Genomic DNA, 27,721 nt, shown 5'->3' on the forward strand with positions numbered 1-27,721 from the left:
AAATTGCCTAAAAATGCTTCTAATCTCCACCTACATGCATTCTTCCTAGTTCCATACCCAAATCAAACAATTTAATCGGTCCAAATAGTGATTAATTCATCTAATCATGCATAAAAATTAAAATCCTTCAAAAATCATGCTTAGACAACCATGTTCATAACAATTCATGCTTTCAAAAACCCTAGAATGTAAAATGCATGTACTTACTTGGGTGGATATGCTAAATATGTGTAGAATGCTCTAGGAATGTGAAGAAATCAGCCCCTAACAGCAATGCTCTCACACAACCCTAAACTTGGATGGAAACTTGATGCAAAAATGGTTGAAAGAGAGGTTTTGTGAAGGGGGATGAAGGGAAAAATGGAGAAAACTCTTTGGAGAGTATTTGAGAGTGTTTGGGAAGATTGGGATCTAAAAGTGACAGCCAAGACGCACCCTAGGGTATGAAAAAGACCTAATGGGCCAAATCCCGCTGAGCCCAAATTTTAAAAACCCAAATAGAAAAATTTGCAGCTTTCGCGCTCAACGATAATTACCGCTGAGCGGCATGCGCGACACCCACTTTCTTCCTTCCTAGATTGCCCTAAGCATCCTTTACCAATGCGTCTCAACTTCAACTCTCAATTTTTCAAATCTCATATATTTTCTACTCACTCTCACTTAACCAATGCACTTAGTCTCTCACACCACTAAAACATTCAAGTCAATCCCTATAATGCAACTAGAGAAGAACCAAAACAAACAAACAAAGATAAAGTCAATTGACTGGGTTTCCTCCCAGGTAGCGCTTGTTTAACGTCACGAGCCTGATCCAAAATCCTCCAGCACCCATCAGTAGGTGCAAATCTTACCATCAACCTTCAGTAGGTGTACCATCTGAGTATCCTTCAGTATATACTCACCAACCTAGCATCCATCAGTAGATGCTAAACCCAAATATAACAATGTTCCAAAGTTTCAAATTAGGCTTAATTACCTACTTAGTCCCCATGTTAGGAGGTAATTTTCTGTTTAGTACTCGGTTTTAAAAATGTAGGCATTTGGTACCTATGTTTTGAAATTTGTATCAATTCAATCCTATCCAGTTAAGGGCGTTATAATTGATGCGAGAAATTAAGGACGTTAATGAAGATGCATTCAAACATTTGATAGCTATTCCACCCAGGCTATCATTAACGTCCTTAATTTCTCGCATCAATTATAACGTCGTTAACTGGATAGGATTGAATTGATACAAATTTCAAAACATAGGTACCAAATGCCTACATTTTTAAAACCGGGTACTAAACAGAAAATTACCTCCTAACATGGGGACTAAGTAGGTAATTAAGCCTTCAAATTACATCACCAAAATAAATAAATTCAAAGAAATTAATGTTCTTAAATCACTAGGGTGCCTCCCAACAAGCGCTCTTTTAACGTCACTAGCTTGACCCAATAAAGCTCAAGTTCCTTCTTCAATGTTGGTGTTTCTCTTGCTTTCATCACACAAACTCATCAATTTCTTTCGGTCCACCTTCTTGACTCTCCTTGAATATGGAGTTTCAATCTCTATCACTTCATTCTCTTTGAAATCTTTCACAACCCACAACTTGTTCTTAAATCTTACCAGTGTACCAAGTTGGAATTGTGCATCCATCAAGTCACCATGAACTGTCCTGCTTTTGCCATCTTTTTCTTCTTCCCTAACCTGTGACAAAAAAAAAATTTACCTTTGGTGGCTGGCTTTGCAGCTTTACGACTAATCACGGGTGCATCCTTACATGCAACTTTATGATTAGTCTCCTTCTCTTGAATCTGTTACTCAGCTTTGAAGACATTAAAGATCACCTTTTCCTCTCGGTCATGAAGCACTATCAACCCATCATCCACATTGATGATTACTTTTGTCGTTTTCATAAACAGCCTTCCAAGAATAACTAGGATCTTCTCATCTTCCTCCATCTCTATCACCACAAAATCCACCAGGAATTTAAGTTGCTTTATACAAACTACAACATCTTCCACTACACCATAGGGTTTCTTGGAGGACCCATCTGCCATGAGCAAAGTCACCTTGGTTGGCTTGACTTCAAAATCATCAATCCTTTCGAGCATAGATAAGCGCATCAAAATAATGTTTGACCCTAAATCAATTAAGGCCTTCCTTATATTCTCCTTCCCAATGACGCAAGGAATAGTAAAACTTCCTAGATCTTTCACTTTTGGAGGAAGTGGTTTCTCCAAAATAGCTCTGCATTCTCCCTGTTTATCACTAGTTTCCTCCTCTAGATATTTCTTCTTTGTGAGGATTTGCTTCATGTGCTTTGCATAAGCAGGAATTTGTTGCAATGCTTCAATCAAAGGTATCTTAATCTCCAATTGCTTGAAGATCTCTTTAAAACGCTTATGTTGTCTCTCTTTACCCAATTTTTCACTCCCCTTAGGATAAGGAAAACCCTTTCACTTTTTTCACAATTTTTCTCTCCCCTCTTCTTTTCTTTCTCTTTTCTCTCATCCTCACCTTTTCTTTCTTCTTTTTCGTATCTCTTTTCTAACTCAACTCTCTCTTTCTTTTCACCCACTCTCTCATCATGTATGCTCACAATAACTTTATAGTCTTCCTTAGGGTTAACCTTAGTATTAGCCACAAAACTCCTGTCAGGCATATCCTCCAACTTTTTAGTCATTTGGCCAACCTGTATCTCCAGATTTCTAATTGCAGCTTGAGTGCTCTTGTGGTTGGAGATAGTCACCTGAATAAATTTTTGAAGAGTTTCTTCAAGCTTTGTTGATCTCCCAATGAGAAAGGAAACAAGCTTAGCTTTATTGCATCATCCGGCACACCATTGATCTTCACAATGTTGCAAATCTCGTTGAATGTGGTTAGATGCTCATATGGACTTTCATGTGACAGTCCATTAAATTGATTGCTCTTCACCAATTGTATCAACGCCGGTTTCACCTCCATGTTTGCAGCATTGACCCTCAGCCTAGTAATGCTATTAAAGTGATGAGGGCCAACAAGATTGGTGTAATCCGCGAGAGTATGTCTACCATTATTTTCTCCAGCCATCTCTTCAGTACTCTAGTTAGATCTTTGTGGTGAGGATTGTAGGAGTGTCTCCGGAGAAGGAAATAATTATCTAGATGTTCGGATCCTCCTTCTCCTTCTACTTTCGTCCAATCCTTCAAGAAGAGGTTCCGTTGTTTTCTTGCTCCTAGTCCGAATTGTATCTTGCATACACAAGAAAACAAGACCCTATAAACAATTGTTAGCAATAAAAGATAAAAAAAATAGATAAAATAAAAAGATAAAAAGATAACAAAAATAAAAAGATAAAAACCAAGTCAAAGCTAATTAATAATCACCCAAATAGAATAATTGAACCACGAATCCCCAGCAACGACGCCAAAAACTTGTTAACACTTCGACAAGTGTACAGAATCGTATCAAGTAATAATAATTGGTAAGACCAAGTATCGTTTCCCAAAGGACTCACGGCCTAGACAGTTATGTGATTTCTTGATTAAATTAGACTTATAAACAAAATCATTGAGGTTGAAATACGAAAAATAAACATGAATGCAAGTTTTTATCAATTGGATTGAAAGATGCAAAAGTGATTGATGTAAAATATGGAATGATGATGTTGTTGGAGGTTTCCGACTTATCCTATCCACTCTCATGTATTCATGAATTCTTCTTTCTTCATTAATGTTAATGTCACTTTCTAATTTACCTTAAACTCGATGTCTCGGTGAATAAAGCCTACTCCTAATCACTAGTTTACAATGTCTTATCTCCCTAGCAATTATTCATCTATTACATTTGCACAGAAGCTTAAAGGCAACCGATCCTCCTATTCCTATGTCTAGGTAATATTGCTTTTGGGGGAATTTCCCCAGTTCTATATTTCCTCGTATGTGTCCATATTGACAAAATCAATGATCATGAAATTGAATGAGCTAAACAAAGCATGCATAGAGTAAAGAGGAAAAACCCTAACAATTAATGAAGTAAAACATATATAATCAAGAATCAATTCATGAGAGTTTCAAAGGATTGCATCGTTTCCCCAACAACAATGGAGGTTTAGTTCACCATAGACATGGTGAAACTAGATGAAAATAATGAAAAGAATGAAAGATAGAACCCTAAAAGTTGAAGATCGGAGCTTTAGCATCCAAAATCTGCCTCCAAGGGGTGAAAGAAGTGTAATTTCGCCTCTTTCTGTCAAAAGATATCAACCCTAGATCGACTAAACCCTTATATAGTTTATTAAAAATTACATAAAACAGGCTCAAGCCCAATTAAATGGCGCTCAGCGGTAAAAGTTGCGCTCAGCGGTGACTGCAATATTTGAATTTGCCCTCAACGATGTCGCTTAAGCGTGAAACAATGTATCCATAAGCCAGATTGGCGCTCAGCGACACAAATGGCGCTGAGCGGTGACAACGGTTCTTCTTTTGTGCACTTTTCCTTCCTTTTCTGAGTCTAACTCCTTCTACTTCAACTTCTTTCATCCAATTCATCTTAATTCCTTCCAAAACAAGGAAAACCATGCATAAAATCCATCCAACTCTCTTATTTCCAAAACTAAAGCAAAAACATGATTTCAAGCTAGTTTCTAAGTCATAAAGGTTGTTTTTAATGTCAAAAATAAATATAAAAATAACGGTTTTTCAACCGTTATCACTAATACATCTAATAGTCTCACATTACTTAAAAATTGAAGTTAAGTATAATTTAAATACATTTTTCCTTTAATAGTTTAAAAAGTCTTTTAAGAACAAAATTGTGACAGTTTTAAACTCCTCTAAAGAAAATAATAACTTGGGTGTAATCACTTTTGATCAGAACATTAATAACCTTTTTTTCTAAAAAGAAAAAAAAAAAGAAATGAATCAAATTTTGTTGACTTAAAATGTAATATATAAATTATAATAAGAAAAAGTGTACGGAATATTGTTGATGTAAAATGTAATACATCAATTATAATTTGATTCCTAACAAGAACTGACACCATAGTTTAGATTGAAGAATTTAAAAATCCCTTGCAAATTGCAAGAAAAAAGATAGAAGAACTATATTTAGCATTACACATACCACAAATATTGTAACATGAGAGTAAGTGGTTGTATGTCGAACCTTCCTACAATTGGTATCAAAGCCAATGGTTCAGGTCTGGTGACCAAGCTCAAATGAGTACGTCCTTCCATGGTCAGGTGAAACCTTGACAGGTGGCTGGTGGTAGATAGCCAGATGAATCATGGGAGGTGGAGAGCAAGAAATGCTTAGTGGCATGACCATGGGTCTATAGTGTACTCGAATAAGAAAAGACTTCACCTGTAGGGGAGGTGGAGAACAATAGTCCTTTATTTAAGGGGAGGATTGTTAGGATACAAACAAAGTCAACAAGAGATGGATATGAGTTTATATACACATAAGATACCTCCCTTGGTAAGAGGCCTTTTGGAGTTGTACCAAAAGCAAATTCGTTAGGGCTTGATCCAAAGCGGATAATATCTTACCAGTGTGGAGTCCTATGTGTATGTCACTGCCATCAAATTTCTCGATCTTCACCTTCCCTTCGTCCAATGCCATTGCTCCCACTGCCTTTGAAGAAATCTCCCACGACTTCTCTAAATTAAGATTCCCCAGAAAAAAGAAAACCAAACATTTTCTGATGTGGAAGATCAGACAAAGTTGCAACCACAAAGCATACTAAGAAATTGGCTCTTGATACCAATTGTGAGGAAATTTTGAAATGAAGAATCTTGGTATAGGCAAACAAATTCTTGGTATGAGAATCTCCAAGGATAGATCTGAAGGTATTTTGAACTTATCTTAGGAGAAATATATAGAAAAATTACTTAGTAGATTCAATGTTTGAAATGCTAAAATAGGAATACACCTTTGGGAACTCACTTAAAGTTTTCAAAAGGGCAATCTTCTCAGACAAATGAAGAAGAATCTTACATGTCTAAGGTGCCATATGCCTCTATAGTAGGGAGCTTGATGTATGTTATAGTTTACGCCAGACCTGACATAGCACATGCAGTGGGAGTTGTGAGTAGGTTTCTATCAAATCCTAGGAAGGAGCATTGGGAAGGTGTAAAGTGGATATTGAGATATTTGAGGGGTACTTCAAAGATGCATTTGTCTTTTAGAAAAACCAATCTCACTTTACAAGGGTTCTCTGATGCAGACTTGGGAGGAGATCTAGATGGTAGAAAGAGCACAACAGGTTACATTTTCACGTTGGGTGGTACAAACTATCAGTTGGAAGTCTAAACTTCAAGGAAAAGTCTCTCTTTCTCTCAACCACTGAAGCTGAGTATGTAGCCATCTCAAAAGCAGCAAAGGAGATGATATGGTTGAAGAATCTTTTAAAAGAATCAGGGAAAGAGCAAGATGACCCTCCATTATTCAGTGATAGTCAAAGTGCTATATTACTTGCTAAAAATTCAGTTCTTCATTCTAGATGCAAACACATTGAATTGAAGTATCATTTTATTAGAAACTTGATAAATGATGGTGACCTGTCTTTGTAAAAGATTCCAAGTGCAGAGAATCCACATGATATGTTGACCAAGGCTATCACAACAAATAAGTTGAGGCTTTGTATTGCCTCAACTGGCCTTTAAGAGTAAGTGATGATGAAGGCAACAACACTAGGAGATAATGTAAATCAAGCTTCAAGTGGGAGAATTATTAGTATTATGTAGTTTAATTTAGTCTCACATCATTTAATACTGTGAGATGTAATTATTTATTTTAGCTATATAAACAATTTTATATAAAGCTTGAAAAACACACCAAAATAAAAATGAATTTTCTAGTGTAATCGTGGATGTAGGCATTTATTGACCGAACCACGTTATTCTTATGTCGTTTATTTCTCTCTTTTCTCTCTTTTATTGTCATGTTTCTAACCGTAATTTCATGTCAAACAAAGTTCTACAAATCTTCTATTTATATTAGGCTTAATTATTATTTGGTTACTATATTTTAGATTGTTGGTAATCACATAATAAAAAAATAATTACTTCAAGAAATAAAAATCCATAAAGAAAAAAATGTAGATAACAACACATAAGAAATTTAATGTGATTTTAATTACTATTGACGAATATTCAATAAATTACTCCACATTCCGGATAAAAACTGCTAGCTTCTCAATTTTTCTAACAAAACTATAAATCTCATGCAAATTTTCTAAAAAAAATCTGCTTTTGTAAGAAAATCTACAAACCATCTTATGTGTGTCAAAGTGTTCTTATTTAACTCTCTCTCTCTATATATATATATATATATAGGTTTAATACGTATTTTGGTCCCTCTTTTCGTAGAGTCTGTTCAAATTGGTCCTACGTTTTTTCAAAAGTTCACTAAGATCCCACTTTTCGCAAAAACGATGCACGTTAGTCCTTTTTGGTTACGGCGTTAAAAAGACTAACGACACAGCTGCCCAGCTGGCACAAAACTGATGAGCTGTACATTTTTCGTTGAGGTGGCACTGTGAATTGGTGATTCATCCTGAAAGTAGAGGATTCATGGTTGTTTTTCCCAAATTAAAAAGCAAAGTTAGGGTTGTTGGTGATTCGTGCTACATTTGTTCTGAAATCTAAAAGCAAAGGTTAGGGTTGTTGGACATTCGTGGTACTGTTGTTCTGAAATTTAAAAGCAGAGGTTTAGGGTTAGGGATGACTTCATCACAAAGTTGTTCTTCCTGTTCGAAGGCAACATCCAAAGGATTTTCGCAATCCTCACACGGTGTTGTTTCCAGGGGAGTTGGGATAACCCCTATTTGCCACAGTGGTGATATTGCTGTAATGAAAGTTGCTAGAACTTCAAGGAATGCTGGGAGGAAATTTTGGGGATGTCGCCATTACAAGGTGTTTTGAATACCGTAATGACTTTTATGTGTTTTGGATTTTACCCCAAATGTAATTGTCAAATTTTTTTAACCCTATCTTTTAAATTAAATTAATTTAAATTAATTAATTTTAACACATATCACAGTGTCACCTCAACAAAAAAATGGACAGCTCATCAGTTTTGTGCCAGCTGGGCAGCTGTGCCGTTAGTCTTTTTAACGCCGTAACCAAAAAGGACTAACGTGCATCGTTTTTGCGAAAAGTGGGATCTTAGTGAACTTTTGAAAAAAAGTAGGACCAATTTGAACAGACCTTACGAAAAGAGGGACCAAAATACGTATTAAACCTATATATATATGATGAAATGAAAAATATTTTATGTTAAATAATAACTACTTCAACGAGGGTAACAACAATATTTCCTTAATTATTGTATATTATGATATATGAAAGTCCTTCAAAAACATTATAATCTCATTATTCAACATGTTTTTAATTAAATTATAAAAATAATTTATTGTTTGACCTTAATTACTTTCATTTGATCGTAAAACCTTACATTTTTATAACACTGACATAAAAGTAAAGAATATCACTATGCAAAAAAATAACACTCACAACATTCAACTAACCAAAAAATTAAATGATAAATACTCAATTAAAAAATATATTTTTTTAATATTCAATAAATAAAAAAAGTAATAGAATGAAAACACATAAAATACTTAAACCTTAATAAGTTATATTTTATTGATGTTTTATATTTCAATACACATGTACTATTATATACATATTTCATTCCTATACCTTATCATGTAACAAACGGAATTTTATGATAGATTATAATATAACATTTATCATGTGGCAATTATGATATGATAGATTATAATATAACATCCACTACTAATAAAAGAAAATATTTTATAGAACTTTTACAAAACATAAAATAATTATATATTTAATAAGTATATAATTGAGAGATGAAACAAAATCTTTTAAAATAATCTGAACACTAAAACCATATTTAATGAACTCTTAAGGATTAAATAAGATGCTATAAATAAACAGAATTAAAATAAGTTAAAATATAATGAAATTATATATTACGGAAAAGTATTTAATTTGAGAAATAATACATACATAGATATGAGAAATCGATAAGAAAAATTAAAGAAAAAAAAAAGAGTGACATTTTAAGTTGAGGTGAGATTCACGAGATGACTATGGGGATAAACTTCCCATAAATTGTGGTCATTCCCCATGTATCCGTTTCGCTTCCATTGAATACCTTTCAAACTAGACATTGTTTCTTGTGTTAACCACATGTTTATGATGGAAACTTTATTCATAAACAAAAAAAAAACAATAAATATGAGATTATATTAAAGTAAGTGTACGCTTACTTTTCAAACCCTCATAGTTAGGACTCAAACATTATTCTTTATTCCAAATCTTGTCCTCAAATATAGTATTTATAAACATATTAAAATGATTGTACAATAATTTAAAATTAACAAAGATATTCTTTCATTCTTCGCAATTCCTCTCATCCGAACAATCCTAAACTGAAAAGAAAATCCTTAGAAAAATGAAGGAGATAAAAGATAGCTTGAGTTTAACATATATATAAAAAAAAAAACACTTTGTAACTAAAGTTTACATAAAAAATAATAATTTTATAAGCGGCAAGAAAAAATCTAAAGATTGTAAATACCTTATGTCTTAATACAAATAATCATCTTTAACGAATACCACTTGACAAAAATGGTAATGTATTGTGTTTCTTAATCAAGTAATACAGCAATCATTTCATGTCATATTAATATGTATTGATGGATAGGTAAAATAATCCTAATTTTGATAGTTAAAAAGACTAAATTTTATTTATAAATTGTCATCTTCATAACTTTTTAAGCAAGATTAGCTCATTAATCTAAGCTAAATCATGCTTTAATATAAAAATGAATCCTCAATTTATCTCTTTCCCCAGTAAATTACAACTTTTAAGTCCAACGGTTCCTTCTCAGAAATCTAACTGAAACTACAAATTTTATTAAACTACAGTAACTCACCACAACAAACACAAGTCTCAAGGATCTCTGATGGAAACCGGCATAGTCGGTGACAGGGGAACAAAGGAAACCGAATTCAAGTGTCCGAAACTGACCGGCGAAGCCGGTATCTGAAACTCCGACTGCGAAGAAGACGACGGCATCGAGTTCCGCAGAAACTGCATGTACGCCGAGACAGGGGACTCCGCGTGGACACTGGGAAACGGCGGTAGAGGTGAGGGAGGCGCGGCGGCGACGGGGTGAGGCGGCGGACGGTGGCTGAGAACCTGCGGAAGCGGCGGCGGGCGGAGGCGGTGGAGGCGAGAGGTTGCAAGCGGTTTGGGTTGGTGGCTGTGACCGGGCGAACCAGTGAGCTTTTGGACCATGTCCCTGAAATCGTTCTTGCTGATGTTGTACACCTGTGGCTGAGATTCGGGGAGAGAATCGAAGGTGGGTTTCTTAACGTTGGGTTTGGAAATGTTATGTGAAAGCTTGTTGAGTTGTTTCAGATACTGATCTCTCATAGAGGTTGAAGAAATTGATGATGATTCATAGTTTTTGTGTTCCATTTTCTTTTCTTTGCTTTCTCACTACAAACACTTTCTCTTGTTAAACCCAATACTGAGGTATAAATATAGATACAGAGTGTGACAGAGAGAGCAACATATGATACATGATTAAAATCAACTTAATTATTGTGAAATTGAGAGTGGATTTATCATAAAAAGTTTAATAATATTTTTTAAGAGAATTTTTAATTAGTTGATATTTTTGGTAATAATTATAATAAAAGAAAATAGAGATAGAGGTGAGTTTGGTGGGAAATTATTGAGGAAAGTGTTTGTTGGTTGTGAGTATAATAATTAATGAGTAAAGAGAGTGATGAAGTTATTAATAAGATGGTGAGAAAAGAAAAAGGGTGATGGGTGTCTTTGTTGTGTGTTAATGGATGTATAATGTAGATGAGTGGTCTACCTCATAAGAGGTTCGGTTTATCAATATACGTTTGACTGTACGTTAATTTGTTGACCGCAATTTTTAATGAAAAAGACTATTTTATACAACTTTTGTATTTTTTTCTGTAAAATTTTAAATACTTAATTAAGTTTCAAGTTATTAAAAAAATTTAATTAAGTCTTTAATAACTTTTTATAATTTACTAGATATTCAATAAATTTTAATTTTTTAATTCATCTCTTTTATATATATTTTATATTTTTATCTCTCATTGATAAGTATTATTTATTTATTTATTTATCTTTGAAAATTGGAAAAAATTGTAAATAACCAATTAGATAAAAGATTATAATAATATTTTTTACTCAAAACATTATTAAAAATAATAACACTTATTGCATGAATGTGTTAATATTGTTTTTAAAACAAAGTGAGCACTAATTCATAAGTGCATCTCTTACTACGTGTCAAATTCAAGTGTACTAAAAACAAAAATATGTTTTGACATGTATATAAAAGTATTGATTCATGAAGTTATCTCTCATTACATGTGAGATTTAAGTTTACTAAAAGCAAATATATGTTTTGGGATGGTTACCCAATAAAGTTGTTTAGTCTTGTCTTTGTAACAGATTGGATGTGAGAGCATTTATTCATTAATGCATCTCACAATACATGTTAGATTTAAATGGACTAAAAACAAATATGTGTTTTAGCACTTACCTAAGAAAGGTGTTAAGTCTTGTCTTTGTAGCAGACTCCATGTGATAGCATTTATTTATCAATACCTCTCACAATACATGTTAGATTTAAGTGTACTAAAATTAAAAATGTGTTTTTGCACTCTTAATGTTGGTGTTGTGTATGCTATTAAAATATGATAACTCTAAAATATTTTTTCCACTAAACACAATGGAATGAGTTCAGAATGCCTAAAAAGTAAGTTAGGTGTTGTAAAAGTTAGTCAAAAAATAACATCAACATCATAATCGAAGGGTGAGAATTATTGCACAACAATTACATTTAAGACACGACTAAGTCATGGAAATCAGTCAACATCAATGAAACATCTTCGTTCATTATAACATCAATGCCTTATATTACAAAGGAACAATATAATATCTAAATATTATTACATCAAGCATTAAAAGTAATAATTTTTTATTCATTCCCCATAATGGTGTCTAGTTCCACATCGCAATCATTACCTATTCCTATTTGGGTTCCTCCTTCCCTAGCGCGGTCTAAGTGGTTCTTCTTGTAAAGGTTGTGCTTCATAATGTTGTCGATCTTCATCTCCTTGATATGCACTAGAGGAGGACACTGTTTGATTTTGACTTTGGACATAATAAAAGGACTTATGATAAGGTACCCCAATACCTTGAGCTAAAAGTGGAGTTGGGGCATAAGCTACAAACATGGTTGGCATGCCTAGATCAGAGATTCGCTATGCTTTTGGAGTGTTGTATTGATGCCTAGTGTCATCATATTCAGGAGAAGGGATATGTGTTGAAGTCGAGGCACGATGCATCCTAGGGTCATGCAATATTTGTAGAGTAGATAAAAACAAAATTTAGCTACATACCACGACATGTACTCCCTAGTATGGAAAAATGCCCTAGAACTAGTAATCCATTCAATGTTATGTCACTCCTATTGTTCCATATGTGTATCCATTAAGCATGTCTGGTAACCTAATTCTCATGTCTCATCCTCAGGTCTACTTTACGGAGATCATCAGGAATTTTTGGTAATTCAAGAACATCTTTTGATAGGCGAAATTACGGAGATCATCAAGAATTTTTGGTAATTCAAGAACATCTTTAGATAGGCGAAATTGTAACCTGACCCTTTCAGACTAGTGTCATTCAACAATTACAAAAGTTCAACAACTTGAACATATATATAGGCAATCTCTGTCTTCACAAATTGTTAGATTAAATTTAGTAGACACCATGATAATGACTAAAGCCTACATGCATAATAAATGATTATCAGACCTTGTGTAGTGTGGATGTCAATAATGATATTTGAACCCCAAAGAATCAATGCGAGTTGTTACATGAAATTTTGTAGACACCATGAAACTATCATTGTTCTTGGCCACAATGAACATCTGACCCTATAAATAAAGTAACTTATAGGTTGTTCGATCAATCTAATTTACTCAGTGACACACTACCGCAACCAACCCAGACATCTACATCTAATATACTTTGACGACACCATCTTTACATAAGAAAACTACTCTTAAACATACATTAGTTCTCAAACTGCGTAGGTCACGATAACGAATACAATGACTATGCTCGAAGTGAAGCAAACAATCCTTAACCACTTCAACATGTTAACACTAAATTAATATGAAGTTAACTTACGATACATGTTATCAATCTTCATATATGGCCACATTGCACATAATTGATCATGTACGATCTTTGCAAATGACGATATTAAGGCGTTATTTTTTATGGCAACAGAGAAAGCGGTAGAAGTTCATGTAAAGATAATGACATTTATTACAACAATTCACCTAAACGCAACCCCTTGTGAACTTTGTTACGATTTGCCTAATAACTTCAATTTGTGACTAAAATTATATTGAGGATGATGTCCCTTTATTTCCAAAAATTCCATCTACTTTAGGTTAGGATTGTGGTTGTCATATGATATGAATTGATTCATTTTACGAATCTATCTAGGCTAGAATGCTAAGACGCACAAATTTTGGGAAATTGTTTAAAACCAAAAAATGAAAATAGATAAGAAGATGAAAGCTCACCATCATAGAAGCCTAGCAGCATAGAAGCTTAGCTTCCTAGTAACTCAAAAGCATAGGAGCCTGGTAGACATTATAGTAGCCTGACAGCACAGAAGCTCGACATCCTATTAGTCTGGCAACATCAGCTCGACAACATGGAGTTTAGTAGGATAGAGTTTGGCATAACAACCTTGTTGGATTCACATCATCATGTGCAACACATATTTAATTTCATCTAATATTTCAGGTGACATCATCACCTAAGCTAATGTGTAACTGAAATGATGACTTCAATTTTTGCTAGAAAACACACATATTGAAACTTCTATTTTTCTATCACTTTGCAAAAATTTCAACCCTTTGTCAATCATCTTGTACCTCAACTTCAAATGGTTGCTTCCATGTATGCATGCATGCATCTATAATAATGATGACATCATTGATGACCTTGAAAGCTATATTTCGTTTAGGTTCGACAACAAAATCATGATACACATTCATAGATGTTTTCCATTATCATAGTTAATAGACATATTACCGCAAAAAGCCAAGAGAGATCCAACCCATGCACCTTTAATCCTCCACTTCAGATTTCACAAATTTTAGGCAGACATGTGACTTTCAAAACGCCTTAGATTCAAGATGACGATGATTTGAAAGGAACCATCGACATCATAGAGGCCAACCCAACTTTGAGATGTGTAGAAAATTGCTTGACCTACACCACAACTATTATATCTTCCCAACCTAATTATTTTACGAAAATTAGCCAAGATCAATCACCCTCATAAACCCAATACACGCATCAATCCTTTGACCTTGATACCTGATAACTCTCTATTTTCCCCATTTTTCTATGTTAATACTATTCTTTTAGGGTAGTTTAGCTTTTAATTTTCTAGAATTAAGACATATTAATATAAAAAGGATAAAAATAGGTTGTAAATTGAAATAATGTTAATTTTCCCTTTTTAGTTAAATAAAATAGGTTTTTAAATAAATAGGAAATATTTTAGTCGACCTAGATCTTTGGTCTAAAAGTGGTTGAACAAATGATTCTTTAATTGAGCAATTCTAGTGACGTCATTTCCTGTAATGACAATATCATCAACATAGACCATTAGATAAACACATTTATTAGGAGAACTATAAAATATTGAATGATTCGCCTCACATCCTTTCAATCCAAAATTTTGCACAACCTGGCTAAATTTACCAAACCAAGCGTGAGGTGATTGCTTCAAGCCATAAAGGGAACGATGTAATTTACAAACTAACCAAGACTCCTCCTGAGCAACAACTCGAGGAGGTTGCTCCATGTATATCTCTTCTTCTAGACCACCATGAAGAAAGACATTTTTAATGTCCAACTTGTCAACACCCAATTCGTCCGGATTGACTCTAATAGGTTTATTTTATTTTTGTCTTATTTTATGTTATTTTCTTTCATTTTTATTTTTAAGTTATGTTTCCATTTTACTTTATATATATATATATATATATATATATATATATATATATATATATATATATATATATATATATATATTAGTTATTTCACTTTATTTGATTTAGTCTTTTTTTTATCGTCTTTTTCTTTAATTTTTATGTTTAAAATTAACAAAACAAAAAAAATCTAAAAAGTCAACTCTCTCTCGGACTGCTTTCTTTTTCTTTGTTTCCACGCTATCTCCTTTTTGGATGGGAGTACTTGGCTCAGGCATGTGCGAACTTGCTCTACCTTTGGCTGGATTATAAGAAAGGCAAAGGTCTTCTCTGACCATGGGAGGAGTGGCTGGATTGCAGAGTGATGGTAGGTGTCCTCTGACTGATGCCCTCTGACTTTAGCCTGTGAAAGGGAAAAGAGAGTGCAGAGAAAACAAAAAAGAAAAAAAAAGGTTCTTCAATTTACCAAAAGAGACAGTTACATTGAGGAAAACATTTTGAATGAAATGGGGAGGGGCAGAAAAGAAAAGGGGAGCACCAACATCGTTCAAAAGGGGACACAAATTCTTAGTCTCAACTCCTCTATTCACTCTGGACTCACTCAACAGAGAGGCCTCCTCCGAAACCATTTCCTCCATCACGCGCATCACAGAAAGCCATCGTCCCACCCAACTTGCACTTCATCTTCCAACTATCAAAACCCCCAAACATAGACAGAAAAACATTGGATAATCATCTTTCACACACAAGAATTGATTTCTCTTTATTCTCATAACATCCATTTCTTACGGAAAAACACCTTCCTCATCATGAATTCATCTTTCATTTGTTCAACACCTGAAAAATAGAGAACAAGTAATCCCTAAGCTTCATCACCTTCATTGCTAGCGCCAAAATACAAATCACAGAAATAGAGGGAGAAGAGAAACAGAGAGAAGAGAAACAAAGGAAGAATGAAAAGTTTGGAACGCTACGAAGAGGGACGACGCTCTTGTTGTGAGTAACGTCACCGATGGCCTTGGCGAGGACCGGTGGCAGCACCTTTTAGCTGAACTTGAAGATCACCATGGTAGCTGGTTTGGGGTAGGCAAGGTCTGAGCGAGAGAAGACGAAGATGGTGGTCCGCGGTGGCGCTCCTAGCCGATGAGGAAAAGCGACGGCCCCGGCTTGGTCGCAGCGACGACTTGCGCAGGATAGCGGAATTGACGACGCCGGCAACTTCGTCGGTCCAGGTCGTTGCGACGAGGAGCAATAGAGGCGCGAGCAACGGTGTCGGAGCTTACCTCTCTCGCGCGAGCGAAAGGATAAAAACGAAGGTTAGACCGCCACAAACGGCAACAACGTTTCCAGCGCAGGAGACAGCACCGACGGTGACTTTTGGCCGGCCAAGGAGATGTGCGACGACGCTAGTCTGGAGCCATGGAGCTGCCGTGAACAATGAAGAAGCCCCTAAGCCTCCTTTGGTTCTACGCGGAAGAAGAAGAAAATCCTAAGCGCTTTCTGATTTGGGAATAAAAAATGGGCCTTCGGCACCAACATTCACCCGCATTACCCTGCAAATTCATTGTTGCACCCCTATCCTCGTGGGCTTGGACCACACACCCCTGGTTTTTCTCTTATTGAGCCTTTTTTGTTTTGATTGTTGTTTGAATTTTATTTTATGCTGTTGTGTTTTTATTGATTATTAGTTTTTTTTAGGCTTAATTACCTACTTAGTCCCCATGTTATGAGGTAATTTTCTGTTTAGTACCCGTTTTTAAAAATGTAGGCATTTGGTACCTATGTTTTGAAATTTGTATCAATTCAATCCTATCCAGTTAACGGCGTTATAATTGATGCGAGAAATTAAGGACGTTAATGAAGATGCATTCAAACATTTGATAGCTATTCCACCCAGGCTATCATTAACGTCCTTAATTTCTCGCATCAATTATAACGCCGTTAACTAGATAGGATTGAATTGATACAAATTTCAAAACATAGGTACCAAATGCCTACATTTTTAAAACTGGGTACTAAACAGAAAATTACCTCCTAACATGGGGACTAAGTAGGTAATTAAGCTTTTTTTTATTGCTGCATGGACCTCTTTTAAGATAACCCCACCCCTTTGCCTTGTGTTTTATTTTATTAGGCTTGTTTGTCTGCTGTATTCCATTTCACACACTCATTTTTCTAATGAAAATATCTAATAAAAATCATAAAAAGTAAATAAATAAAAAGATAAAAAAAAAGATAAAATTATAAAATTTAAAAAAAAAATGGTTTTAGGACATCTGATACATCTCCGTTTACAAATAAATAAATAAAATTTCGATTTGTTAGTTTTTTATTATATAGATTATAAAATAACAAAAATAGCCTTACTGTTCCTTAGTTATTTAGTACCCTTTTAATACCTATAGTATAATTTTAATTTGTTTGAATTTTAGGTCTCTTTAAACATACTTAATTACGTAAATAGTACTTTTGCTTTATATTTTATAATTTCATTTTAAATACTTATGTAAATAATATTGTCATTTTTATAAATAGATATGTAAATAATATCATTGTTTCATTTCAAATAGTTATAAACTGTTATTCTTATTTCATATTAAATCCTTACGTAACTATTATTACTATTTTTATAATCTATTTTAAATATTTTTGTAAATACTATTTTTATATTGTAAAAATTACAAAAAAATAAAGATAAAATGTAAAAAATTATAAAGCAAAAAATAATTAAATATCGTTCTAATGATATGAGTACTTGTGTGATCGCTTGCATCATCCTTGTACCAAAAAAATATTTTAAAGGTTAAGCACACGTGTGATCGCTCGCATCGTCCTTGTGCTAAAAACCTTTTCTCTTTCTTTTATAAAAAATATCAAAAAATGTTTTAAAGGTTAAGTACATGTGTGATCGCTCGCATCGCCCTTGTGTTAAAAACCTTTTCTCTTTCTTTTATAAAAAATACCAAGAAAATATTTTAAAGGTTAAGCACATGTGTGATCACTCGCATCGTCCTTGTGCTAAAACCATTTTCTCTTTCTTTCAAAAAAAAAATACCAAAAACTATTTTAAAGGTTCAGCACATGTGTGATCGCTCGCATCGTCCTTGTGCTAAAAAACCTTTTCTCTTTCTTTTATAAAAAATACCAAAAATATTTTAAAGGTTAAGCACATGTGTGATCGCTGGCATCGTCCTTATGTTAAAAACCTTTTTTCTTTCTTTCATAAAAAATACCAAAAAATATTTTAAAGGTTAAGTACATGTGTGATCACTCACATCGTCCTTGTGCTAAAAACCTTTACTCTTTCTTTTATAAAAAAAATACCAAAAATGAAAAAAAAACCTTCAAAAACTAAAAACATCCATTTTGAATAAACAATCTTTCAGCCATGAAAACATCCTTTTTGAACAAGCAATCTTTTACCCAGAACTACGTGATCCTTGATTCTCCACCAAAAGTGGAGATACGTAGGAGCAAGGCTAGTCATTGTCAGGTTCACTTCCCAAAAATCCAAAATCATTTCAAAACAAATTTTCAAACAATTTCCAAACAAACTTCTCAAACAGTTCCGAAAGAACTACGGAACCCTGATTTCTCATTCTGAATGAGAATACGTAGGAGCGAGGTCAATCCTTGTCGGGCCCAAAAAACTAAAAAAATATATTTTGTTTATTTAGAATTTTATTTTAGGGGATAGTTAAACATTTTGAAAACCACATCATATTCGTGCATTTAGTTAAAGGTACTGCCTTAGGGCAGGCGTTGTAGGGTGCTAACACCTTCCCGAACCCTGAATCTAGTTTTCGCGGACCGTGTCTTTTGATGAGTGCATATTTATGCCCACATTTATGCTTTACAATTTAAATTTTTGATAGAATAATTGTGCTTAAATGATTAATTTTAAGTGAATATGTGATGATTGAAATTGTTGGGTTTGGGAAATAAAGAGATGTAAAAAGTAAGTTTTAGCGCATAAATTATTCTTGGATGTTTTAATGTTTATTTGTGCAGCTGAGAATATAAGTTTTATTGGTCCAAATGGCAATTCAAGGCCCAAAAATCAGATTTTATTTGGAAAATAATGTACAGATGGGCCAAACAGGCAACTTTTACCCTTGCACCTCCCAATTTCCCTACATACACCCCTCTTCTCTTAAACAGGCCCAATATTAAGCCAAACAGTAACCCTATTCTAAATACACCTCCTAAATTTCCCTACCCATACCCCTCCTAAGCCAGAGTCCACCAAATCATGCCACGTGTCCAAATCCTACCCACACAGACCTAGTCAACCACATGCCGCCACATCACCTTTCTTGCCACATCATCTTCTCTAACAGAGAAACCCTAATTCACAACCCTAGCCGTCAACTGCCGTCGTTTCGCTTTCGCCGCTGCCGTAACCTCCACGACCACCATTCCCGCTAGTCGTCGCGGATACAGGTCAGGCCGCCACCATCAACCGCGCCGCCGCGCCGCTTCGTCACCGGACAGCTACCACCAAGGCGCGACTTTCTAGCACCATCCGCAACCTTGCCGTGCCGCTCCGCCTCCGTCACGCATCACCATCGCACCTCCATCACCGTCATCTTCCTCTGCGAGAACTACCACCTACACTCAGAGAAACCAAAGGAAACCCAAGAACCCAGAAATCGCCGTCATCCTCCGTCGCGCACCACCAAGCCATCAAACCCAGCATCGTCATCGTCTCCCATGGCAGCTATCATCGCGCCACCACGCCGCAAGCAGAGCCACCATAGGTCGAAGCCTCCACGCATCAGACCATCACTGGATCTGCAACCGCGAAGCCGCCGCGCACTGCTTCTCCAAAATCGCGCCTCGACACTTCATGTCGCCGCCACTACCGTCCTTCCGCTGTTAACCTTCAAGCCGCGCCGCCGCCGTCGCACGACCTTCTTCCACGGCCAATCATCATCTCAGACCTGCAAATCCAAAAACCCAGAAAAACCAGATTCAAAGAGGGCGAGCTCATTCGAAAATGAGAACAACGACGCAGGAAGTGGGAACGCATCTGAACCCTAATTTGGGAGAAAGGGGGAAAGCCATGTGGCGAGCTCCCATTGGTGCGTCCTTCTCTGGTCAAAGTCTGGTCAACTGAGGGGCTTTCTTGCAATTTCAGAAACTCAGAAGGGGCAAAAGTGCAGATAGAGGAAGTTTCAGGGCATTTGCGCAATTTTGAAAAGTCAGAAAAACTAAAAAAATAAAATTCAGTTGTTAAATTAATTTAATTTGTGAATATCAACAGAAAATATCTTCCAAATAATGTTATAATTATCTAAATCTTTTAGTTATTTGGAAGATATGAGATAAAAGATTCTTTCAACTGAATATTCAGAGTCCAAGCCCAAGCAAGCCCTATATTAAGAGACCCAGGGGACTTCACTTAATTCATTCTCTCATACTCCTCTCACTTTTCTTTCATCTTGTATTCAACTCCATTCATGGAGAGCTAAGCATCTAGGGCTATTCTGCTGTAATTCCATTATGGATTCTGAGGTTAGATTGATGCAATACGATTGTTTATTTTGATTATTGATTTAAGTTGTTCTTTCTCTATGTCTTTCATCTCTCTATCTTGTTAAAAGCAAAGATTTTTGCATCATAATGTGTTTGAATCTACATGCATATTGATTATATGAGTTCTAGGGTTTCTAGGTTTAAATTGAGAATCTACTTTGATTTAATTTAGGAACTTTCATATGATTAAATGGTTTTTACTATCAATTGAGAATGTACTTTGGTTGATTAGTAATAATTTCAACTATAATCAATTGAGAATTTACTTTGATTGATTAGCTTTTAATTTGGTTAGGAGATTTAAGAATAGACATGATTAAACACAATAAAATTTGATTGAGAATGTACTTTGGTTGAATTTATTGTGAATAATCTAGAAAGATTTTGCATTTGATTGAGAATTTACTTTGGTTAAATGCATGATCGCCCTCAAATTAATTAAGAATGTACTTTAATTAATTTGAAACTTGAATAATAATCAATTTAACAATTATTTGTGAATAACCGATGATGAATCTATCTTGGAAAAGCAGTGGAATTAGCCTATTTCATCATAACTATTTTTAAGTTTCTTATTTATTCTTTAAACATTCTTAAATCATTACTTTTATTCATAAGCATTGCATAACATTCATAAGAGTCAGATATTCAAAAGCAATTATGTGTTTGTTGGGAGACGACTCAGGGTTACGTTAACCCTATCTACTTTCTTAAATACTACTTGGCAATACTGAAGTTGCCTTGAAAAGTAGTATTAATTTGATAGCTCCAACGACAGCCTATCATCTTTCTTTATGGTTTTCCCGTAGTTTTCCATAATAAACTATGGTGGCGACTCCAAAATCTCTTTTCAAAACCTGTTCTTATTTTGGATCGTCGTCCCGTTGCGATTCTGGTTGCGACACAACTGGTAAAGGGGCCATTGACGAATGACAGCCATAGCAAGCGTAATACAAACAGTACTGGTTTTAGCCACAGGAGAAAAGGTATCACAGTAGTCGAGGCCATAGACTTGAGTATATCCCTTAGCTACCAGATGAGCTTTGAGATGATCGATTGCACCAGTAGGACCAACCTAATAGCATAGACTCATCTACAACCAACAGGCTTATTACTAGGAGGAAGAGGAACAAGGTCTCAAGTGTCATTGTGTTCAAGTGCTTGCATTTCATCAATCATGGCTTGTCGTCATCCAGGATGACCAAGTGCCTCATGAACATTATTAGGAACCTTAATGAAAGATAAGGAAGAAACAAAAGAGAAATATGGAGGAGACAAACGATGATAACTCAAAAAATTATAAACAGGATAAGGATTACGAGTAGAGCAAATACCTTTCCGAAGGGCAATAGGCAAATTATTATCTGAGTCAAGAGAGAGTGAGGAGGATGAAGGATCCATGGTTTGGGATTTGATGAAGGAGGATCTGAGTCTCGAGGATCTTTAATGTTCTGAGTTTGAGATTGTGTCTGACGTTGATATGTGAGAAGAGGTGGAGGAACAAAATCATTTGCATTTTGAGTTTGAAGTAAAGAAGCAAGAGTAACCAAGGGATCACATGATGGTAGAGGAAACATTTGTTGAACAGATAAACGATCCTCCATGGGAGACAAAAAAAGGGTGTATCCTTAAAGAATGTGACATCAGCAGACATATAATATCTCTTGGTTGAGGGAGAATAACATTTATACCATTTTTGAAGGCGAGAGTATCCCACAAAGACACACTTAATAGCTTTTGCAGAGAGTTTATCAAGACTTGGAGAAACATTATGAACAAAACAAGTACACCCAAATATACGAGGAGAGACATGGTAAAGAGGGTCATTTGGAAAAATGATAGAGTGAGGAACTTTATTCTCAAGAGAGGAAGAAGGCATCCTATTGATCAGAAAATAGGCAGTAAGGACTGCATCACCCCCAGTGATGAACAGGAATATTAGTATTCAACATCAGGGAGCGTGCAGTTTCAATCAGATGTCTATTCTTCCTCTCTGCAATGTTATTTTGGTTTGGAGTGGGGGACATGTTCACTAGTGTAAAATTCCTTGGGAAGATAAGAATGAAGAAAATGCTACAGCAAAGTATTCCTTAACATTATCACTTCTGAGGATTTTAATTGTCTTCCTAAATTGGTTCTTAATTTCATTAAAAAAAAGACACAAATATTGCCAAAACTGATCATGCAAAAGTTTTGGGGATGAAGTTGCGAAAAAGAAAACTAAGGAGTTAGGTTTTAAGAAATAAAGTCCTCGTGACTCATGTCCTTCTCCAATCAGACGACCTGTACCATGTTCCTGTATAACAAAGGAATTAGCATATAAGGTTACATAAAAATTTAAGGAACGAGTCAATGGACTTAAAGAGGTTAAATTGTAAGGACAATGAGGAATATAAAAAATAGAATTCAATTTTAGTGAAGGAGATAAGAAACTTTGCCAATCCCCTGAGATGCAACTTTAGGTCCATTGGCAACAGTAATGAAATGAGGAGTTTTCGAAGATGACATGGAAGAAAATGAAGGGATGTTACCAGAGATATGATCTGAGGCACCAGAGTCAAGAATCCATGGAATATGACCTTCCAAGAATTGAGAAATGCAGGAAGTTGACACATTTGACATTGAGGAGGATTGGCCAAGATTAGAAGATTTTTCAGACTTGTACCTCAAAAACTCTTGGTACTCTTCATCAAAAATTCTAGATTCTAAATTATCATATTTAGATGCATGAGCAGCTTTGTTTGGAAATCCATGCAATGAATAACATTTATCTTGGGTATGACCCATTCTCTTACAATATGAGCATTGAGGATGTCTACTTCGACCACCACGTCCTCCTCGGTTGCTCCTACCTCCTCCTCTTCCTCATGGTGTCACCATTGCTGATGTTTCAATAGCATCACTTAAATTCTCATCTTTAACCAATGTAGGTACCCGAAGGAGTCGAGTAACTAAGTCATCCATCAATGGGATTTGATCATCAGCTAAAACTTGATCAAATACATGATCAAAATTAGAGTGTAAACTTTTCAAAATTAGGACCATGTAAAACTTGTCAAGCTTTTTGTTGATATTTTCTAATGAATCAGCTACAAAGAAGTTCTTTAACTCTTCTACAACAGCCCAAGCTTTTGCTATATAGGAAACTATATCATGGTTGATTTGTTTGAGAGAAACTGCTCTTTGGGTTGCATCGAAAGGACGTTGTATATCATTAGCAAAAATATATTGGGCTCTTTTCCAAAAAGAGGAACATGTCTTGTAGGGTCTCAAGATATCTAGAACCTCTTGCTCAACCGATTGCCACAAAACAACACATAACTGAAAGTCTAATTTATGCCATTGAGATTTTTCTTCATCTGGGACCACAGAAATATCTTGTTCAAGGTGATTATGGTGTCCTTCACCAAGAAACCACAATTCCACAGCAGAGGACCATGATAAATAATTTTTCCAATTCAGTTTTGCAAATGTAATGATAGGGTAGCAGATAAAGAGGAATTAACTCCAGTAGAAGAGCCCATTTTAAAACTGTAAGAAGAAATGAGACTTAGGGTTTCAAAAAACGTGAGGGAGGAAACCCTAGGTATAAGCCCAAGCCAACGAAACGGAGAAACAAGAACCAAAACACACTCAAGAAGCCCTAGCAAGACGATCTGCAGTGACGCGGTGTAACTCCGACACCGGGAAGGCGGCGCGTGCGGAACACGCTGCCAAGACTGGCCGGAAAGAAGCGGCGCGTGGCGGCTCATGCGGAGTGATATGATCATAGATGGGGCAACAATGAAGAGTTTTCAAAGTGACAGAAAGCATAAAAAGAGTAGAATAGATTTCATAGGCTTGTATTTGCCTCTTTGTTTCTTTTCGTTAGTTCTAGTTGAATAAACGCTTATAAACCTTTCTTTTCGTTTAAGCACAAGCAATGTGGGACTTTCCATGGCTTGGTCTTAAAAGAAAAGAAGAGAAAGAAGGTGTCTTAGCTTGTAGCGCAAGGTAGCTGATGGACAAATTTATGATCACCAAAATATGATGTCACAAACTTGTTGAACAATCGGCAAGTGTGACCGAATCGTTTCAAGTAATAAACTCGGTAAGACCAAGTATCGTTCTCCCAAAGGACTCACGACCTAGTTTAGTTATGTGATTTGTTGATTAGCTAAGACTTAATAACAAAATAATTGGAGTTTAATATGCAAGACAGAAAATAAACATGTATGCATGAGTTTTGATCAATGGCAAAAGCAAAAGACAAGCACTTTCAATGAAATATATATATGAATATGTTGTTGGGGGTCAATTTCATCTTATCCACTCTCATATATTTTAGGAATTCAACATTCAAATCATCATTGTTAATGCCACTCTCTAAATTACCTTGTCAAGAAGGCCTATCCCTAATTACGAGTTCATACGATTCCTAGCATTCCTAATAATTAGTTCTTTTAGCACAGGAGCTTAACGACAACCAATATAATATTGGGAGTAATTCCCCGGATCTAGACTTCCCCGTACGTTCCCGTATCGACAAAATCAATAATCATGCATTGAATGAGTTAAACAAAGCAAGCATTAAGCAAAGAGGAAAAACCCTAACTAATGATGAAAGAAAGCATAAATCTTAGATTAAGATGCAAGCACAAATTCCATATATGAGAGCTTCAAAAGATTACATTGATTCCCCAACAAACATACAAGGTTTAGTTCACCATATTCATGGTGAACCTAGATGAACAATAATGAAAGAATGAAAGATAAAACCCTAGAAAGGTGAAGAGGTAGCCTGAGCATCCAAGATCCTCCTTTAAAGGGGTGGAAGAGAGAGTGTTTGCTTTGTTTCTGCCAAAGATACAAAACCCTAAGACATCTAGGTCTTTAAATAGGACATAAAAATAATAGAAAACGGGTCCAAGCCCAAACAGATCATAAAATCGCAGAAAACTGGCCCAAAACTCGTATGGTTGACTTTTTCCGTATTCTGGTTGACTGGTTGACTGGTTGACTTTTTGGTTGACTGGTTGACTTTTCTGGTTGACTGGTTGACTTTTCTGGTTTCTGGTTGACTTTTTCTGATTCCATCTCTCTCCTTCTTCACTTCTTTCACTAAATTCACCTTAAAACCTGCACAAAAACACTGAAATCAAGCATAAACCTGTCCAGCTCTCTTATTTCTGAAAATATGGATAAAAGCATGATTTCAAGCTAGTTTCTAAGTGTAAATGTTGCTTTTTGTGTCAATTTTAAGCATGAAAATAACAGTTTTTCAACTGTTATCACAACCCCAAACTTAGAACTTTGCTTGTCCTCAAGCAAACAAGATGTAACTCAATCTTCAACCAATTCATATGATGGCTCACTTCATTCAAAATTCCTCTTTTCAAGATAAGTAGCAACTTCAATCAAACTTATGACCAAGAGTTAAATCAAGATGTGCATATGCTTTAGTGTTCACAAAGTCATTTAAATTCCAACAAATGCTATTTTTCATGAATGATCAATCAATTAAGCATGGATGTTCATGTGCTTATGGAATATTTCCTCACTAGGTAAAGTGTTTCACTCAACACACAAGTGTATAAGAGGTAATCACTCATTCACTCTACTATCACAATGTCACATGAATCAACTTTGCCTTTCATTTTACCACAATCAAAAACATTCACAAGCATGCATCATCACAAGGACTTTTCAATGGCTTATAATGTGGCTGGGCTAACAAGAAAATTGGTTTTTTCTGGATCACAAAATCCTTGAGTTAAGAGAATCATAACAACACAATCATTCTTATTCATTACCAACTTTCTTTTGCCTTTGCATTGAGCTTTGCTTCTTTTTCTTTTCTTCTTTTTCTTTGCATATTCTTACTTTTTAGCTCTTAGCTCAATGCTTTTCCTTTTTCATGTTTTCCAAACAACCCCAAACTTGAACATTTAATAATACCACACAAGATCTTCTACTTAACTCAAGGTAAAGATTTTCAATCAAGGGTTTCAGTATATGTTCAAGGCTAAGGGTTCAAAGGATAGAACACAAAGTGTTCTCTTTTAGTGGGCTAACTTTATGAATTTGGCCAATAAAAAGGGTTCCAACAAACGACCTTGATCACATGATGCAAAACAAGCAATTGATTCAATCATAGAAAACCTGGGCAAAATCATTCATGTTTCCAAAGTAATAGCATTCAATCAATAACAACTCTGGAGCTCAAAACCTCACATATAAGCTCATTCACATTTGACATACACATCCTGCTTAATTTCACAATCACAATCATAATATCATGCATTTGTTCACAAAGCTTGTGAATCACCTGTATAAGCATTTTAATGTGCACATCATCTCAACATCAATCAATCAATAAGCATCATCAAGCATTACTTATCACACAATCACAGTTAATAGCAAACCATCATAACAAACCAGGTGTCCAATAGAGTACATCAAACCTAATCTAAAACAAAAATAAATAAGTTTAGAACACTTAAACCAAACAAAAGCATAAGTCCTGCTCTAGTTATGATAGTATTCATCAGTAAATGCTATCTCAACTCCTCATCAATCTGAGCTATCATCTGTATCCTCCTCTTCTTGGATCTTATAGTCTTGATTCCTTTTGCCCGATGAGGAGGCCATCCCTGCATCAAACATAATTCACAAAACCAAAAGATACATTGTTAAGCATTAGTAAACCACAATGAAGAAATCAGCCCCTTCAATGATGCTCTCTCCCAACCCCAAACTTAGATGGAAAACTAGTGAGCAAGTGAGTGGAAGGGAGATTTTCTAAAGAGGGATGAGGGAAAAGTTGTAAAGAACCTTTGAAAAGGTATGTAGGAGTGTGTGTGCAGAGAAGAGCCTGAAAATAAAAGCATTTGCGCAGCTTAGGGTATAAAAATACCCTAATGGGCTCGGATCCCGCTAAGGGGAAACTAAAGCCCATCTGCGAGAGTACCGCTCAGCGGCACTTTCGTGAAGTACTCTTCTCCTTCTTTTCTTAACCTACGTGCCTCCTAGACATGCCCCTCACTGGTTCCCTACAATTCAATGTTTAAAATACTTATGCAAACCCTAACTAAAATAAAACAAACAAAAACAATCAATCAACTGG

At 35.3% G+C, this 27,721-nt stretch overlaps 1 protein-coding gene and 2 pseudogenes across 1 annotated transcript; 1 reads left to right on the plus strand and 2 right to left on the minus strand.

Annotated features, from left to right (window-relative positions):
• Window positions 1-5,962: 5,962 nt before the first annotated feature.
• LOC148205138 (secreted RxLR effector protein 161 pseudogene) lies at window positions 5,963-6,277 on the plus strand (annotated as a pseudogene).
• Window positions 6,278-9,709: 3,432 nt separating this feature from the next.
• Window positions 9,710-10,534, minus strand: LOC124827834 (VQ motif-containing protein 9-like). The gene has a single exon (XM_047300986.2). It carries the CDS (start codon window positions 10,481-10,483, stop codon window positions 9,953-9,955), a length of 531 nt encoding a protein of 176 aa, XP_047156942.1. The 5' UTR covers window positions 10,484-10,534; the 3' UTR covers window positions 9,710-9,952.
• Window positions 10,535-22,844: 12,310 nt separating this feature from the next.
• On the minus strand, window positions 22,845-24,368 carry LOC148205139 (uncharacterized; annotated as a pseudogene).
• Window positions 24,369-27,721: the final 3,353 nt, after the last annotated feature.

Source organism: Vigna umbellata, chromosome 1 (assembly GCF_029865625.1).
Source record: "Vigna umbellata cultivar VRB3 chromosome 1, Vumbellata_1.0, whole genome shotgun sequence".
NCBI lineage: Eukaryota > Viridiplantae > Streptophyta > Magnoliopsida > Fabales > Fabaceae > Vigna > Vigna umbellata.